Here is an 18,858-nt window from a genome sequence, read left to right as displayed (position 1 = left end):
GATCATATTCTTTTGTTCTGCTCATTACTTCCCTTAATGTTTGAATATGATCCATTGTGCTGAAGCCACTTCTAAAGCCTGCTTGCTCTCGGGGTTGTGCAGCGTCAAGTGTGTTCTGTATTCTGTTGTTAATGATTTTGGTGAATACCTTGTATATCACAGGTAGCAAGCTGATCGGTCTATAATTTCTAATGTCTTCCTTGCTACCTTTCTTGTGAATAAGGATTATGTTGGCTGAATTCCACTTTTTTGGAATATGTCTCGATTTTAGGCAGTCTGTGTATATTTTTGCTAGGATTTTCCAAGTTGTTTGACCAGCAATCTTTAGAAGTTCGGCTGTAACACCGTCATTACCGGCTGCCTTGCCGTTCTTCATGCTCTTAAGAGCTGCCTCTACCTCATCCACGAGAACATCTGGTACATCTTCTTGAACCGCAATTTCTTCTTCGCCTATTTCTTGTGCTTCCGGAGCTTTATATAGACCCTCATAGAATTCGGTTACATGTTTTATTATTTCATCCCTATTTGTGATCCTTTCGTTGTTGTTTCCCAATGCTATTATTTGCTTTCTACCGATTGCCAACTTCCTCTTGGTTTTCCTATAGTTTTTATGGTTTTCGATTGTATTTTGTACAAGTCGTTCATTGTAGGTTTTTATATCTTCTGCGATTTTTTTCCGTATTACTTTGCACAGTTCGGTATATTCAATTCTATTAATATTGGAGTTAATTTTCATTTCTCTTCGTTGTTTCAGGAGAGCTGTTGTTTCATCTGAAAGTTTTCTATTGCTGTTGTGTGCTTGTGATCCTCCAACTTCTTTGGCGCAATTTAAGATTGTTTCCATTAAGTGTGTGCTATTCCTTGGGTCTTGTAATTTTTCTTGAATTAAATTTTGATAGCGTTCCGAGTTGTTGCTTAGGTTAGTGATATTTACCCCTGCAGTTGGTTTCTGGAGTAATTTCATTCTTTCTAGTTTAGTGTTTAGAACGACCCGAGATCTAATTAGTCTGTGATCGCTACCTGTTCGGAATTTGTTGAGCACACTTACATCCTTTATGGTTTTCAGCTTATTAGTTAGGATGAAATCTATTTCGTTCTTGGTAGTTGCATTGGGAGCTAACCATGTCCATTTCCTATTGAGGTTCTTCTTAAAATAGGTATTGGCGATTGAGAGGTTCTGGTAATGTGCGTATTGAACCAGTCTCTCTCCCCTTTCATTTCTTTCTCCAATGCCAAAGTTGCCGACACATTGTTCTTGATTTGATTGTTTACCCACTTTGGCATTAAAGTCCCCAACTAGATACTTAAATTGGCTTTTGTTCTTGTTAAGCACCTCAGTTATTTCATTGTAGAATTCCTCTATTTCCTCATTGGAGTGGGATATGGTTGGTGCATATACTTGCACAATTTGGATGGTGTATCTTCTGGATAGTCTTAGACTTAGACTAGCTACTCTGTCTGAGGTGCTTGCTATGTCGATTATCCTATCCTTCCATTTCTTATTAATTAGGAACCCCACTCCACTTGTTCGTCCATTTTCTGTTCCTTTGTGATAGAGGATGTTGCCCGATTCAAGTTCTATTAACTCTTCGTCCTTTCGTCTTACTTCGCTTATTCCGATGACATCCCATTTAATATTGACTGCTTCATTTTCTAACTCTATGAGTCTTGCCTGGTTCGCTAACGACCTGCAGTTATAGGTCGCTACGTATAGTGTTGTTGATCTGGCTGGGTAGTGGTTTAGACTCCGCAGATTCTTAGCACCCTCTGCCCTCCTGACTGGTTCCCGAGAACTACCCATCTCGGGGTCAGTTGGGCCTACGGAGAATGAGGGCCGTGGCTTTCTTTTTCCTTTATTCATAAGGTATATATATATATATATATATATATATATATATATATATATATATATATATATATATATATATATATATATGTACATATATATGTATATATATATATATATATATATATATATATATATATATATATATATATATATATATATAATGAAAAAGCGATAAACGCTTGTAATCAACTCTGATCAAATAGAATACAAAAATCAAATATTTGGGTGTGCAGCGGAAGATAGGACAAAGAAGTATTCGTTTTAGTCTACCAAGCTTTCGCAAATCTTTATGTGCATCATCAGGGTGCTACAATAAACAAAATTAGTACAAAATACAGAAAAATAATAAATTTGCATCTTACACTAATTGAGGTTAGTTGTCGTGATGTTTATCAAATGAAATGAGCAACTCATTTGATCCCTACAAATGATGGCGAAAACTATCCAAAATTGTTTTTAAAAAACGTTCTTTAACTAACACATATTTAAAATACTTTAAAACACATATACATAAACACTTAAATAAAATAATGTTAAAATAATTACAAAACATGTACTGAATCACAAAATAAAATTTAGGTTATAAATAGACTTCGGCAAATATGCATATTGCATATTTTGCATATTGTGCATATTTTATGCAAATATTTCATATTTTGGCATATTTGTATAAAAGTTTGCATAAAGTGCATAAAAGTTCAGATTTTTATACTGTATTTGAAAATTTTTAAACATACCAATTTATTTCAATTCTTGTATAAAATTTTGTAGTCATTTTAATCAAGAAATGATCTAAGTACGTAATCTCTACAGGTACAAAACATTTACAATTTCAAAGAAGATCAATTTAAGTAGCCCTCAACATTCTTAGAAAGTCTCGGTCACTGAGGCATTCAGTTATTGGATAATCGCTAAGGGTTGGCTCATTTGCATTTTATGATCTAATCCCCAAATCTATCTACAATTTATTGTATCTTAACAGCAGGCAAACGGCTAATAGTTTTGTTCCTAATTTAGGGATTTTCCAATATCTCCCAGTTTATTCAATTAGGTACCTAAACATTTCTAATTTGATGCTCAGATTTGTAAATCATTTTTGTTTTGATATTCAAAGCGTAAACACTCGTTGTGCGTAACAAAAAGGAAGATTGTGATTTTATAATGCCTAAAACAACCAGTGCTTCAACTTGGATTAAACCTTCTAAAGAGCTGTCTATGGATATGGGAAAAATCTACTGTTCAGTTTGTGGCAAAATTGTAAGTATCTAATATTTTCTATTAAATATCTAATATTTCATACATACAGGGTGTTTCCAAATGACACTTACAACGTTTGACTGTAGATACTTCTCGAAAAATTGAACAAAACGATATAGTTAATGAGGGGTCAAACTTATTTACTTTTCGAGATACAGGGTGTTAAAATCAAAAAAAATTAAATTCTTTTAGTTAATAACAACAATAACTTTAAAACCAATAAACGTATTTACTTGAAATTTAGTACTCGTAGGTTGTTTTTAAATGAAAAGTAGCTTCCTTTAGTGAGAAAAAATTGTCCATGGTACAATGGTGTGTATTTAGAAAAAATTTTCACCTTTACTTTTTTTTATGAAGTCAGCTATTCTAAAACACAATTATTTTTATTGTAATTGAATTAACAAAAAAAAAACTTTTGTTGAATTTTAAAATAAGTTATATGATGTACTAATGGTTAGTAAGAAAAACTAATTTGTGGATTAATACTGCATTTAAAACACGAGTGTTTTTTTTTCCAAACCAGTTATTTGATTAACCAAAAACACCTTGTATATTTTTATATTTTAAAGGTTGGGTTAAAATAAAGGTTTTTATTTTTATTTATAGATAGCATGTGAGAAGAAACTTCAGATAGACCAACATGTGAGAACTGCTTCACACATTGCAAAAAAAGGAAAAATAGGAGGAAAACATCAAACTTCAATGGCTAAATGTTTCCAATCTACTTAAAAAAAATTAGATGAGCAAGAAACTTTTAATCAAGACTTGTGTCGCGCATTAGTGTCTGCAAACATACCGCTTTCAAAATTAGCAACTGTAAATTTTAGTTCGTTTCTAAAAAAATATTGCAAACTTAATGTTCCAAGTGATCGGTCTCTAAGAAGAAATAATGTGAACGGGCTATACTCGTCGGTGTTAATTAATATTAAGGAAGAAATTGCAGATAATTATTTTTACATATCTGTAGACGAAACCACTGATTCCTCAGGAAAGTATATTGCTCATTTATTGATTGGTGTTCTTAAAGAAGATACCTTACCAAAATCTCATCTTATTTCATGCCAGCAACTTGAGAAAACCAATGCTTTAACAATTTCGCGTTTTATACAAGAAACATTAGCAACTTTTTTTCTTCCGACAACTATTCCTTCTAATAAATTACTGCTTATTTTATCGGATGCTGCTAATTATATGGTGAAAGCAGGACAAAATTTAAAAATATTTTTCCCAGATTTAATACATGTTACTTGTGTAGCGCATGGATTAAACAGAGTTGCAGAGGAAATACGAAAAAAGTTTCCTCTTGTAAATACCATGATATCAGGTGTCAAAAAAGTATTTCTTAAATCTCCTATAAGAATTCAACTTCATAAAGAAATGCTACCTAACATTCCTCTTCCACCACAACCTATTTTAACGCGATGGGGAACATGGTTAGAAGCAGCTAATTTTTATGCAGATCATTTTGTTAAAATAAAGAACATAATTGATACGTTAACAGATGAAAGTTCTCAATCTCTTTTGGATTCTAAACAAACTTTTCAGAGTAACTTGCTTCAACAAGAACTTTTATTTATAAAATCAAATTTTAGTTTTGTTCAAAAAACAATTACTCAGTTAGAATCACCAAAACTGTCATTGTTCGAAAGTACAGCATTAATAAAAGAATTTGCGTCATGTTGTCGGAACGTTAGAGGTAATATTGGAAAAGATATTTTAAAAAAATTTGAAGCTACTATGGAAAAAAATAAAGGTTGCCATATTCTTTCTGAAGTAGTCAGTGTTCTAGCTGGAAATATTTCGGAAACAATTAATTTAGAACCAAATGTTTTGGTTAGTTTGAAAAATGCTCCCGTTACATCAGTTGATGTTGAACGAAGTTTTTCCATAAATAAATATATGTACTCAGACAGAAGCCACAAGTTTTTGTTAGAAAATTTTGAACACCACTTGGTCATTTATTGTTAACATAATTCTAAATAAGTTTATTCATACTTAAAAATGATGTAGTTACTTAAAATAAATGTAAATCTTAATGAATAGTAGGAAATATTTAGTTATGTACACTTTTTTTTTTAAATAAAATTGTTACTATTTTACGATTTTTTTATTTATTTGTATGCATATTTTGTAAAATATTTGCATATTTTCGGGTAAACACGTGCATATTTATGCGCATATTTTCTACATTTTTATTTGCATATTTGCCGAAGTCTAGTTATAAATATTCTTATCAGAAACAAAAGAATTGGTTGTGAATTCGTTACTGCTAACTTAAAAGGACTTTTATCGTATATCTATTTTTGTATATATATATATATATATATATATATATATATATTAATAAGATCCCAAAATTTTAATAAAATTAAAATCAAAAGACCATTAAAAAAAATCGAGAACACCCTGTATATAGAAATAGTTTAGGTGTAAAATCATAAACAATTTACCGGGAACAACGGGAGTGGGTTCCGAATGTGTGAATAAGTGATTTAGAAAGTTTTCTCCGATAAAAAGACAATACGCTTTGGTCATTTCCAGGTAGATTTAGTACACAACTATTTGAAATTTGCGGTTATAATAGATTAGAAAGTAATAAGTAAGGATTATTGGTTAATGAGTTTTCTCCTTTACAAAAGTTAAAAAAAGAATTCAAGGTCGTGTGTAGGAAAGTACTTTTACATCAGGTAATTTTTGGAAAAACCAAAAATTTAATGGACTAAGAAACCGATGATGCGTTTGATGAGAGGAGAGGTTTGTTTGGATTGGCTTGAGATGGATAAAGAAGAAGGGGGTGAAAAGTTTGCTGGGAATGAAATAAGGGAAAAGAAGGACATTGTGAGTTGAAGATCGAGAGAGACCGGTTCCGGTGAAAACATTTTTTTGATAATTTATAAGAAGTAGTGCTCAGTGTCAATGTGGAAAATTAAGCAGCCATTGTGGTAAGCAGAGACGAGTTCCAGTAGAAATAGAGAAATTACTGTAAGTACAAACAGATATATTTTCGTTGTGTCTGAGAGGAAGCAGTTTGTTTGTCTTGGAGTTTGGAGCTTTTGGTAGAGACATCACGAGATTTTCACATACTGTTTGTCTTTTTCTTTTATTATCAAAAGAAACAGTAGGCGGAATAGCCAGCAGGGAATTTGGTAGGATCCGGGAAGTACATTGCGATCTGGTCAGGGCACAATCCAAGCAGAATCAAGGGAAGATAGTCTGTTTGAAAACCAAAGTTTTGAGTTTGAAATAAATTCTATAAAGACATTCTTTCACGACCATCTATCAACATTCATGTCAATTGTTTGTAATTTGCAATATTTTTATAGTTAAGGCAAGAAGTCAAGGAACCAATAATTCTTTCTAAAATTTTTATATTAAGAGATATTTGATTTATAAATATGTGTATTTAATTTTTATTGATCATTAAGGGATGTGTGATTTGATGGATGATTGATTATTTTTTTATTCTATTTATAGTGCATGGTGTAAGATTTATCCTCAGCAGAATTTTAAATTAATTGGATATATTTTAAAATAAAGGACAATTGTTTTAATATCAGAATTGATTGTCTATTATTTCTTTTTCCTTTTGTTGATCTTTCTTAAATGGAACTAGCAGAAGACACTTTGAAGCCACGTTTTAATTAAAAAAAAAAATAAAAATTTTTATATATATTTTTAGCCCTGAGATATTCTTTGCTTTTGATTTGTTTCATAAAGATAAATTTATTAACGTGTACTCTTTTAAATCTTTATTCCAAGCTTTCGGACATTGGTTATGTCCTTCATCAGGGAGCTACAAATGTGATGAATAAATTGTTGGCGTTGGTTTAATTAATTAAAAAATTCACTACTTACAAACTTAATGAGGTTGTATCAACGAAGATGTATTATAATGTTGATAAAATTTATCACAGTCTCTCATCTTTTTTTAATATACAAAACCTATTTTTATGTTTAAAACTTTTAAAAATTACTGTACATCCAAAAACACTTAATTATTCTAAATACATAAATGACATTATTGTGACAAAATTCTTTTAAATGTCAATTGATAAATTATTGTTTGTGTTACTATTGCATTTATCTAGTAGTAACAAATAGGAGAACATTTCATTTAGATGACCAATATCAGTTCTATGATTCATTGCATTGTTATTTTGGCAAATGTAGGCCATGTCAAGAAAAAGTCTTTTGGTGATGTTACTTTCCTGTTCTACTACTTTGATGTTATTATAATCTATTTGATGCCCATTTTTAAATACATGTTCATCCAATGCACTTTTTTCAGGATGCAGTCTATTATCTGACTTGTGGGATGTAATGCGGTCTTTAAGGCATCTTGATGTTTGACTATAGTATACTTGTTCATATGATCCGCACGGTATACAGTAAACAACATCCGTTAAAGAGAAGAGTGCGGATTGGTCTTTAAGTTTAGAAAAAACTTTGTTAACTGTTAGTACCGTTTTATGTGCAATAAATTTTAATAGAACAATTAAGTGTTTTTGGATGTACAGTAATTTTTAAAATTTTTAAACATAAAAATAGGTTTTGTATATTAAAAAAAGATGAGAGACTGTGATAAATTTTATCAACATTATAATACATCTTCGTTGATACAACCTCATTAAGTTTGTAAGTAGTGAATTTTTTAATTAATTATACCAACGCCAACAATTTATTCATCACATTTGGAGCTCCCTGATGAAGGACATAACCAATGTCCGAAAGCTTGGAATAAAGATTTAAAATTATCGTTTACTTCTTTATATATATATATATAAATATATATATATATATATATATATATATATATATATATATATATATATATATGATAAAAGAAAACTGGCTTATCATTGGATAAAATTTTACTTCACGGAACTTCAGCAAGATCTAGTTATAGAACATCAAAAGCCCTCAGTGGAGGCCTTTCTTATTTTAGGCATACCACAGAAGTTTTCTAGGCCATTTGTTATTTGTTTTTACGGTAATAATCTAGTTAAGAATATTACGAAAAATAGGACTACACAGATCTTGTAAACTTTTCGCATGTTTTGAATATATTGATCTTAGGATTGCCTTGGAACTACCTTTTGAATATTGGAAACGCTAATTTGGAGAAGGCTTAGACGTGATTCAATGTGAAAATACTAAAACTAAATTAAGGAAAACAAATTATTTATATGATTTTCAATACTAAAATGCAACAAGAGTTAGTTAGGAAAAATAGTTAGGATATTGCTTGCAAAGAATTAGGTGTAATTACTACCAAGAACGTGTATTAACTAAGCATAACTTTTCTACACACAGTAAGAGTATCAACTACATTCTGCATGTGCATAGACTTTCGATTACAAAAAATAAGTTTCCGATCTTGGCATGTGCAAAAATTTATAATAATTTTTCTGATGTGAATAAGATGGAAAATCAAATTAAATCTATAAGCGATCTTATAACAAATCCAACCATATTATTCAAGATTGTACATATATTTAATTAAGTAATTATATTTAACTAAATGTAAAATTACTCGTATATTTAATTAGAAAAGAAAAATTTGCAAAACAATATCTACTTTATCATTTTATCGTTGGTACTCATTAAAAGCACTCTAAATTAAACTGCAACTAGAGCATTAGTAAAATTAATTTTTTTATCATATTTCGTGTAAAAATGACAGCATTTGTAATGAATGCGTACAGAGGTTTAGGTGTTAGGTTTTTAATTAAACAACTTTTGCACCAGCACTTCTTTGAACAGTACCTAATAAAAGATTATGTTTTGCGGCTAGTTATAAAATAAAACGAATAGTTATTAGATTTTTACTTATAATATTTAGAAACAAATGACAAGCAAGAAGATTAATTTATAATATCGTTCATTATTGATGTATAAAGAGGTTCTGAAACTGTGTTCCTGTAGGAAGTTAAATATTATTTATATTAAACTACAATTGATTGTAATAATAATTAAATTTTACATTTGTTTTGTCGTTTCAATTTTAAATCCAGAAATCGTTATTGTTGTGTATTTAGTTAAGAAATTACTAGACTTAACCTGTAAAGGATAAATCGGGGCTGGGTGGCGAAACCATATTAACAGTTTACGCAGCCTCGATCTTGTAAGCAAATTGTCATATTTTGAATAAAATTCTGAGATGTGTTCAGATTTCTTGGTAAAAGTCATCAATGGACTCATATCAAATGCCGGACAATTATTTCACGTGGCAGAAGATCGAGAAGGCTTCGCAATGGTGATCACCAAAGTCGGATAACTCTGATATGGCACCTAAAGATGAGAAAGAAGCCTGCTTTTACCTGATTATTTTAATATATTCCTACTTCTGACTTCTTTTAGTATTGGTAACCAGAGCTTTATACATTCTATTGATAAGTTTGCCACACATTTTTCTTCATTTAGTAAAATGAGGACTGTTTCTTTGATTTTCCTCTTTTTGTTGTATCTTCTTTACTAAACGTATGAGATATAATTAAGCAATTAATACTATGCATTTACAACAATTATTTTAAATTAGACAAGACTCTTTTGAAACCAGTTTTTGGATTAGCCATGGACTCATCGTTATCTCTATTAGTAGTAGATATATTCATAGAATTTAAGCAAAACCTTGTGTAAAAAAATCACCAAAATTCACAATCTGGTAAAAGTAAAGTTCGTGTAACCTTCTGGCTAAGATCTAGTGTTAGGATTTTCAGGTCGCGCAAGTGCCCTTAACATGACCTAACGACTACTTTCGTAGCCGAGACCGACAGTTTTACGTGCCCTCGGAAACACGGTGGCAGCTCAGTTAAATTAGAAATTGAAATTTTTTTCGATGCCGGGATACGAACCCGGGCCCTCCAGCTTGTTAAGCCAGGAACATAGCCACTGAGCTACGGCTGCCAACAGTATGGGGAAAATATGTAGATGTTCTTCATCTCCACTTGAAACCACCTAAATCATATGCTAAAACCTGTAGTAACTTTGATCTAGATAATTGCTACGTTTTGAATATAGTCTGAGAAAAAGTTTAGTCCAGAGAATTTTAATAATATGCAAAATGACCAAAGCATCGAGGGTATGGGTGAAGATGATATGTGTAAATATCTTGAAGTAAAGCAAGGGTGGAAAATTGACCATAAATCAATAAAAATTGATTTGACTTCAGAGTTCATACGAAGGTTAAAACAGTTGCTTCTCTCACATCTTAACAGTATTTTTTTCGTGCACTAATATATCGGATATAAAATATCTTCTGCAAAAAGTACACACACCTCAGAAGGGCACAAAACCACCTTCCTTGTAGTGAAGTAGAAATAGACGATTTCACCCCAGTATTTCGGAGTAACAACTCTTATGGATATAATTGAGCAATTATAAAAACCCATTGCAAATTTAAGAACTTATTTTCGGATGCAGCCTGAGATATCTTCTTTACATAGCGCGATTTGCGCAGCCGATGATACAAACTCATTTAAGTGAGGGAACCAGAAATGCCAATAAACCACCCTTGTAAGGACAAAAAAATGCTGACCTGGTTGGGTAAACATCTGCATGGATGACATCCCAATAAAGTCAGTCAAGACCAGGTCGACAACATAGCGTCGAACTATTGGTTGACATCAGAAAAGATGCTCACTGAAACAGCAATTTCATTACTCGCCATTCACGATTAGGTTAGACCAATTAAAAATTACTTGAAAAATATTGTCAGGTCCGCAGGTCTATGACGATAAAAACCGATATGGATGTCGTTCCCAAGAAACCAACATCTAAACGGGAGCTACAAGACAATTGCTACAACTGAATACAAGCAACGGCATGACTTAGTGGGAAAGATCCTTCATCAAGAGATACCTATCAAACTAAGACTTCATCAAACAAACAATTTTCCACATTATCAATACCATTCTAAGAGTATGCTTGAGAATGACAACTAAAAGCTATACTGGGATCGCACTGTACACACAGACAAAACAGTGGCATATAATAGACCAGATCTCATACTAGTTAATAAATTAAAGGGACAAACAACACTAATTCATGTGGCGATACCACAAGAATAATATGTGTGTTAAATACAACGAAAATAGATAATGTGTTTATTCGTTATTTATCAACCAAGGATATTATTAAGATGATTAGTACTACCAGTAGTACACACAAGATTTTATTTTTCAATTTGCATAATATAAAAACTAAAATTGAGACCTTTTTACTTTTTACTTTACTGCACCTACAAAATATATATGCATATTTTGTTTGTACCACTGGTGTTACTAGATTATTATGCCCATCGATCAGAACATCCATCCTTCGAGACAGAGGCCCTCTGGCTGGATTATGTGGCTCTCCGGGCGTAATCATCTTAATAACACCCTTGGTGCATAAATAGCAATTAAACTATTGATTTTTAATTGATAATGAAGCGCGAATGGCAGAGCAGGCGCTTATTTGCACAATGAGAATTTAAACCAGCAAAAATGTGTGCACTAGATCTTGTTTTTCTCTCTTAACCACAATCCAAGCGACCGTTTTGTCATAAGCGCTTCTTTAACAATTAAAAAAAAAATGTTTTAAAATGAAGTAGCACCAAGATTGTAACAATTTGTTTAAAAAAAAATTCTTTAAAAAAAATTTAACTACCTTGAACCTTATGTTGAGGTATCTGATGAAAGTGATTATGCAAAAAAATCTCATATGAATATTTTTCCGAACAAACCCGAGCTTTTCGCCTTGTCTAAAAAAAATATATCACTATTTTGATATAAACAGTTATTGGAATTTTTTATTTAAAAATACGATCAGACATGTATCATTAAAGACGATAATTCTATGGAAGAAATGTTACTAAATGTAAACAAAGAACTCTTAATGACTTAAACTAACGTTGTTTGTACCATGTTTAATTTTATATCAAAATTTTAAAATAAGAGCAAATATTTTTGAAATATACTTTAATGCACAGGATATAAAGCGAAACAGCTCTTAATTTATACTTTCATATAAAATAAATGTTAAAAACATATCTCGGAAATAGATACCTATTAGGTAGCGCTCTTCCATTTCCACTCTTTTAATATTTTTCCTGTTTCGTAAGGCACTTAAATATAAGACATCGATTTTCCATTAAAACTTACCGAGTATTTCGACTGTGTGTGTAATTTCTCTTGGTTCGAGGGTACCTATCTGGCAGACGTAGTCCCCTGCATCCTGGGGGCCCACGTCCTTAATCTCCAAGCTGTAACCGTGCACTAAGTTAATGCGGGGGTCGGGAGATACTTTTACGTTTCCCGCTGAAAGAACCGCTATTCCTTTCTTCCATACTAACACGTACGGACCTAAAATAAGAAAAGTGATTAGTATCATGCAGCAGCACCTTAAAAGGTAGCGCTTAAGAAATATCTATATAGACAAATAAATGCGAATTTAATAGTAATTTAGAATATTTTATATACATATAATACAATTAATACAATATTTCTTTCTTGCATGTAAATATATTGGGTTAATATTTATGGACTTTAGATTTGAGTTTTATTTTAAAGTACAAGATTTATTTATTGCAAATATGCTGTTTCTAATACTTATTGGAAAATCATTTAGGTTTGGGAGCAGTACCTTATATACTTTTAACTAGTATATTAATTAATGATAGTTTATATTCCCTTATACAAGCCCTTTTCAAGTCCAATGTTAGATTGATGTCCTACCTATATCTCTTTTTGTGTGATATATTCTGGTTGACATTTTAAGTCATGGTTATTAATATTACGTCATTTTTACAACATACGAGGAGAGCCTTTCTCTGTTTTATTCCTGTTTACTTATATGTAATTTAGATAACTTGACAATTTTGTTGTCTTGAATTTCATAGTAACTGTCAATAATTCTGTACTTTTTCGTGAATATTGACTTTTTGTTTGCCTTTATTTTTAAAATTGTTAAAACAATGTTGATTTTAACTTAGTTAGCCTTATTGTCTTTCGTTTGTTAATTATCGTTGACTTATTCTTTAATTTATTGATAAATCTTATTTTTAAGTGATAAACTTTACTTTATTTTATTATTATTATATCTCGAAGAATGTCTACTAGTACATTATAATAGTAATCGTGGATACGCTATCGGTATGTGAAGAATTATTACGGTCTTAATACAGTCTTTGATATTAATTGGGACTATTTTACGTTGAATAATAGAGAAAATCTATTGACGAAAACAGATATCTGTTTTTAAGCTTTTATATATTTTAAGTAGGATTTTGGAAGAAAGGATATTAGTTTTATAATCTTTTACTGTCGCTTTTAACCTATCTACTTGGAAAAGAGTACAAAAAAAGTAAATATCAAATCTGGTGTTACCCAGCGCTATCTGGTGAAGTTAAAAAGTACATTATCACATAACAGAAATCCAGCAGCGGCCTTAATATTAACGGTATGTAAAAAATACACAAACAAAATTTCATTCGAACCTATGCTTATTGACTCTTAATTCCATTTCAACAAACTGAGAACACATCTTACTGCAAATCTGCAATCGCTACGTATATCCAGTTTTATCATTATATTCGAACATGGAAATTAAGGAAGCCATAACCATAATATGAGAAAACGAAGATATATCAATTTAGTCTAGTCTCACAGAGCCTCAAGAGCCACTACATTGTCTACCATGAACAAAAGTACAAACAAAAAACATTGTAGCTATGCATTCTGTGCCAAATAGAATTGAACTTCATAAAACGTATGGTAAAGCCCAAAATTTGAATTATTCACGTTACGGGTGATTTCACATGATGGCATAAAGACCATCTGACTATACGGAGAACCTTACTTCTTTGTTTCCAAATTTATCTGAATATAAGAAAATCTCCTATTCTGATGTAACGTCCGTGAGTGCGTGAGTAATCCTTGCATCACTTAAAATAAAATCTATAAATCAATATTCAGTCGATATTTCTTAGTAGTTTGTAATTTTTAAGTTGATATTAAGCAGCGACTAAAAACGGCAGTTTTGGCAGACATGGTTATCCGACTAGAGACACTTGTCACTCTTGTTTTGACTTCTAGGAACAAAAGTTGGGTATAAAAAGTAGATGGCCAGAGAGGGCGTATAATTTGTTTTTAAGAATATTAAAGTTTTTTTGGGGAAGAAAAGTTGAAGAAAGTTTTGGTTTGTTTTTTTGTTAAGTGTGCCGTTTGGTTTATAGCCACTCTGAGCCGGTAAGTATATCGAATGATCAATAAAAAGGATAAAAACCATCAGCCATTTTGATTTCTAAAATATTGTAATATTTCCTTTAATAGTTGATATATTTACCTGTCATTTTTTACCTCATTTCATTAAGAAACATTCTAGATTTAAATATAGTAAAAATATAAAATCATATGTCAATTTTTTATTTTACTTCCCGGCCTTAAAAGCATATAATTATCTATCTTTAAAACTATCTACTATCTATTAAGACTATCTATAAAAATATTCTTTTTGATACCGTTCTTTTATATTCTAAAATATATCTAGAGTTTGCTTTTCGTTCAAATTATCTATTTAATGAATCCAATTTACATAAAATATTGTCAAACCATCCGAAGGTCACAGTATTTACTAAATCATTAAGGCTTTTTGCATTCATACAAGCTTCCTCAGTAATTTTTTGTACTACCTTTCAAGGATAATAAACCTTGTGTTTTTCCCTACTTTTTATTAAGAGTAAGAAGGAACTCTAACACAAAAAATGTTCCTTTTAGCCTACTGAAGAAGTCAAGCAGGAGTCAAGCGGGAAATTACTTATTTTAAAAAAGAAGGGTTAAGTTGTTCCCTGGTCTGATTTGCACCTGATTCCAGGGTTGAACCTTATCTGTCTTAGCTGTTCCCTCAGACGTCCAGATCTTTACCATACTATTCCCGGACAACTTCAAGAAACCAGCCGGAAATACCTCCCTCATTTAGAGTGTGGAACATTGTCAATCTGTATTAAATTTTATTCATCAATTTTAATATTTTTTTTTATAATATATTTTTTTTTTTTAACTTTAAATCTACTATTTTATTTAATAATAAAAACCAGTCACTTTTTCTAAAATAATACTGAATAATATTTAAGAACTATTTGTCAACTACCGGTTGAGGTTTTATATCCTCCCTATCAACTCTGTTGTACGGTTTTATGTGTACAAATTTAATCAGAGAGTTCGTTATTGATATTTCATTATTATATATTATTTAAACCTTGGGCATCTATCCCATTATTACTTTATTAATACATTTAATTGAAAGCCGAATACAGAGTTACGTCTCTAGTAGGCAAGTAAATTACCTTTTTAGATAAAATCATTAATTTTTTTCTTATTTATTATTTGTAAATTCAGATAATCAGGAATCAATTGTGTACAACCAGGGATTTTTTTAGTATATAAATAACTAGGTTAACTGTAGATAAATGGTGGTGGGTAGTATAAAGTATTAGACTATATATATTTCAATAGGTATTTAATTTGTTGTGAAGAAAATATATTTCAATTAATACCTGTTTTCCTTTTCATTTCAGCAAAATGGGTATACAGCTTTACAAAATACCTTGGAAGGTATATGTTAATACTTTCCTGGCGCCCAATCACATCTTAGAGCAACTTCCATAGTTTATCACTTCCATTTACATTATTTATATATATATTTTTTTATTACCTTCACCTATATTCATTTTACAATGGGCATGCAAATTGGCCGAATCCTCTTTTGAATATCAAGTAGTTACTCTCCGGCACATTCCGCTAGCCTGCCTTTAATTTATTTGATTTTTGTTGCATGGGCGCTCTGTTGTAATTTGTTACATTAGCTCAAAATACTTTTGTTACATTACTATTACACATTTTTGTTATACTGACTGAAACTGCAGTCGAACAACTATCTTTATTTTCTATACGTCATGATTACTAAATGTAATGACTGATCTTTAGGATAAATATTTTACCACAAACTAGCACTAATTAATGATTTTCGCAAACAGCAAAAATAAAACACATAAGTCACACCCTCGAGTACAATAACAGCAATAACAAAACCATACAAAAGCTCTAATAAAAAAACCAAAAGATTTAATAAAAATTGCACTCTATATCAGTGAACAAACATTTCTATTAAAAAATTTTGGATATTAGAGTATATTGTACCGAGAATCGTTATATATAATAAAGTTAAAGCTAATTTCGGTGATTTTAGAAGAATCCAGAAAGTTATTTTAGTATACAACCCTGGTAATAAAGAGATCCTGTTATAAGCGATGTGTTTTCGTCTTTTAGTACCTTACGCATTCCAACGTTTAAAATTTTATCTGCCATTTATTCTTTATTCTATCCCTCTAGTCAGTGTAAAAATTTCACCAGCGTTGCTAGCCCAGGGAAATAAGCTTTTTTTCGTGACACTTGTCCGGCCAGGCAAACGACATTTATTTTAAGTAGTATAGACCTGTGCAACAAGAACCTATTATGTCTCTTGTAGTCGATTTTTTTTCTTTCTTTGTTATTAACAAATTAAATTTAAAAAACGGTAATTTTTCGCTTTTTTCATCTATCAGCAAAAAGTGAAGCGTTTAAAACAAATGTAAGAGTAAGAAACTTATAAGTCATAATAATATCTTTAAAATGGCGTCTTTTAAATGTTACTCTCCTTATTTGTTGCTTAGAAAATTGCAAAATAAGTCAAGATTTTTGATTTTTTATAAATATTATTACCTTTTTTAAAAACAAACTTATAACCATTATCTTACATACATGTTGGATCTTATGGGGCTTAAAATATCGTCAAAATTTCAAGTCGATCGGTCAAATAGTTTAAAAGGTATTTAATTTGTTTATCCCATATAAGTCAGAAAAGTATATAGTTATATTAATTATACGGGTAGCTTCTGAAAGAAAAAAAATTATTCTATCATTATTATTTAAAAACAAATAAGGAAAATAATTTTAAATCTTGCAAAATAATTTGTCAAAAACATTTTAATTTTTTGTTTATAAACAATTAGAATAACTTTATGACCATTGGCTGCAAAAAACTGATTTTTCACATTTAGATTAGACTAACTTTTTTTACATATTTAAAGGAAAAAAGGTTGACGTTGGAGACTTTGGAAGTTAGTGCCTTTTTTTATAAATTGATAGCAGCTTTGTTTATAACAATTAAGAGACCTTATTTGGGTCATCTGAAAGAACATACTTTAAAGATTTAATGTGAAAAATACTAAAAAGGTCGCATTTTAATGGAATCGTTCACAAACATTCAGAAATGTGATCCTCAAAAAGGGTCGGCTTTGAAACTAGTGAGAGCGGTTAACTGTTTTATATTATGGTTCTTGTTTATGGATTTCGACGTTTCTTTTTTTAATTTGTATGTACTTTCTGCGTACATTATGAATTAGTATTATTTAAATAATAAGACTGTTAAATAAACCGTCTAATTTGTTTAAACAATTTTTTTTTAGTTTTTAATTTTTTTAGGAATATTTGAGGTAATTCTTATTTTAAAAAATAAATATTTATGATTAATATATACTTCTTCAATAATATTTGTAAATATTTTAATTATAATAGATTTTATGAAACAAAAAAACAAATTATCCTATTCAATTCTTTCTATTTTGAAGTACTTACTATTTTAAAAATAAAAAATCTCAAATAAAAATTTACGATTTTCCTTAACTTTCAGGTAGTGGCGCTTCAGTTTCTTACCCCGGTGTTATAAACCATGTGGGTCTAAAAAATAAAATTAGAGAATTTTTCTTTTTTATTTTGTAGGAATTTAAAATGGGTACTGTATTAAGACGTTTTAGTAAAAAAAAATTTTAAACTTTATTAAATTAAAGAGAACAATAATTTGAATAGTTATTGGAAAAAAAATGTCATGTGAATTTATTTTTGCTTATAAAATAAAAATAAACAAGCGTAACACAATAAACATTTTAAAAAAATGTTAAATGAACACAAATTCAACAAACAGCTACAAAAAACAAAACGATAAACTTTTATTGTAGTTCCGTACAATTATGGCATACACCTGTAATATGGTCTAAATACATAAATGCATTGCATTTGTAGCAGGAAACACGAGTTTTTCTATTCGTTGTCCAGCAGCAGTAGATGCACCTTCTAGCAGGTAATGTTATTTCCTGACTTTCCGGTGCATTGTTTCGAGTTAGTTACGCGAAGCTGACTAAGAGCTGCTTTTCTTTTTAACTGTAGATGACCAACTGCGTTTTCTTATTGAACTCTAACCAAATGTCGCCGTGTATTTGGCTCTCCATTGTTTGCTTTATATATCACCTAAGTATTGATTCCTGAAACATTTAATAATGTGTAGAATATCACTATGGGCTATCTTCTGCTATTCCGGAAGCAATTGTAACTAGAGCACAATGGTAACAAATGCTGACTTTTACGAAATGGTCAAACACCACATGAATGGAAGCTAGCTTGTCAATTTTTGATCGCTCTACACGTGTTTCATTATCATCAAACCTAATGCAACGAAGAAGCAATCGAAACCTTGTAAGATAAAAATGTCTATACCATATCCATCTCCCCTCCAAACATCTTCTGCGCTGGCATGATTAGCAAAGCAGTGAATTTCCATTTTATCAATGAGTTTAGAATTTCGCTCTCGCGAAGAGTTTTCTTGAATGAAGGCTATGTATTTATTTGTATTTTCGACAATACCAAATATTTCCAGAAATAATTCCCAAATCTCGACAG

General features: G+C 30.5%; 1 protein-coding gene across 3 annotated transcripts in view; it reads right to left on the bottom strand.

The window, feature by feature from the left end:
• Positions 1–18,858, bottom strand: part of LOC140443510 (limbic system-associated membrane protein) — a 1,158,062-nt gene that overhangs the window by 948,344 nt on the left and 190,860 nt on the right. For all 3 annotated transcript variants that reach the window (XM_072534819.1, XM_072534818.1, XM_072534821.1), the window contains one exon: positions 12,250–12,450. In XM_072534819.1, coding sequence (XP_072390920.1) covers positions 12,250–12,450 — 201 coding nt within the window. The remainder of the gene's footprint in view (positions 1–12,249; positions 12,451–18,858) is intronic.

This window comes from Diabrotica undecimpunctata, chromosome 6 (genome assembly GCF_040954645.1).
Source record: "Diabrotica undecimpunctata isolate CICGRU chromosome 6, icDiaUnde3, whole genome shotgun sequence".
Classification (NCBI taxonomy): domain Eukaryota; kingdom Metazoa; phylum Arthropoda; class Insecta; order Coleoptera; family Chrysomelidae; genus Diabrotica; species Diabrotica undecimpunctata.
The sequence above is the reverse complement of the archived record's forward strand: the minus strand, read 5'-3'. Positions and strand labels throughout refer to the sequence as shown.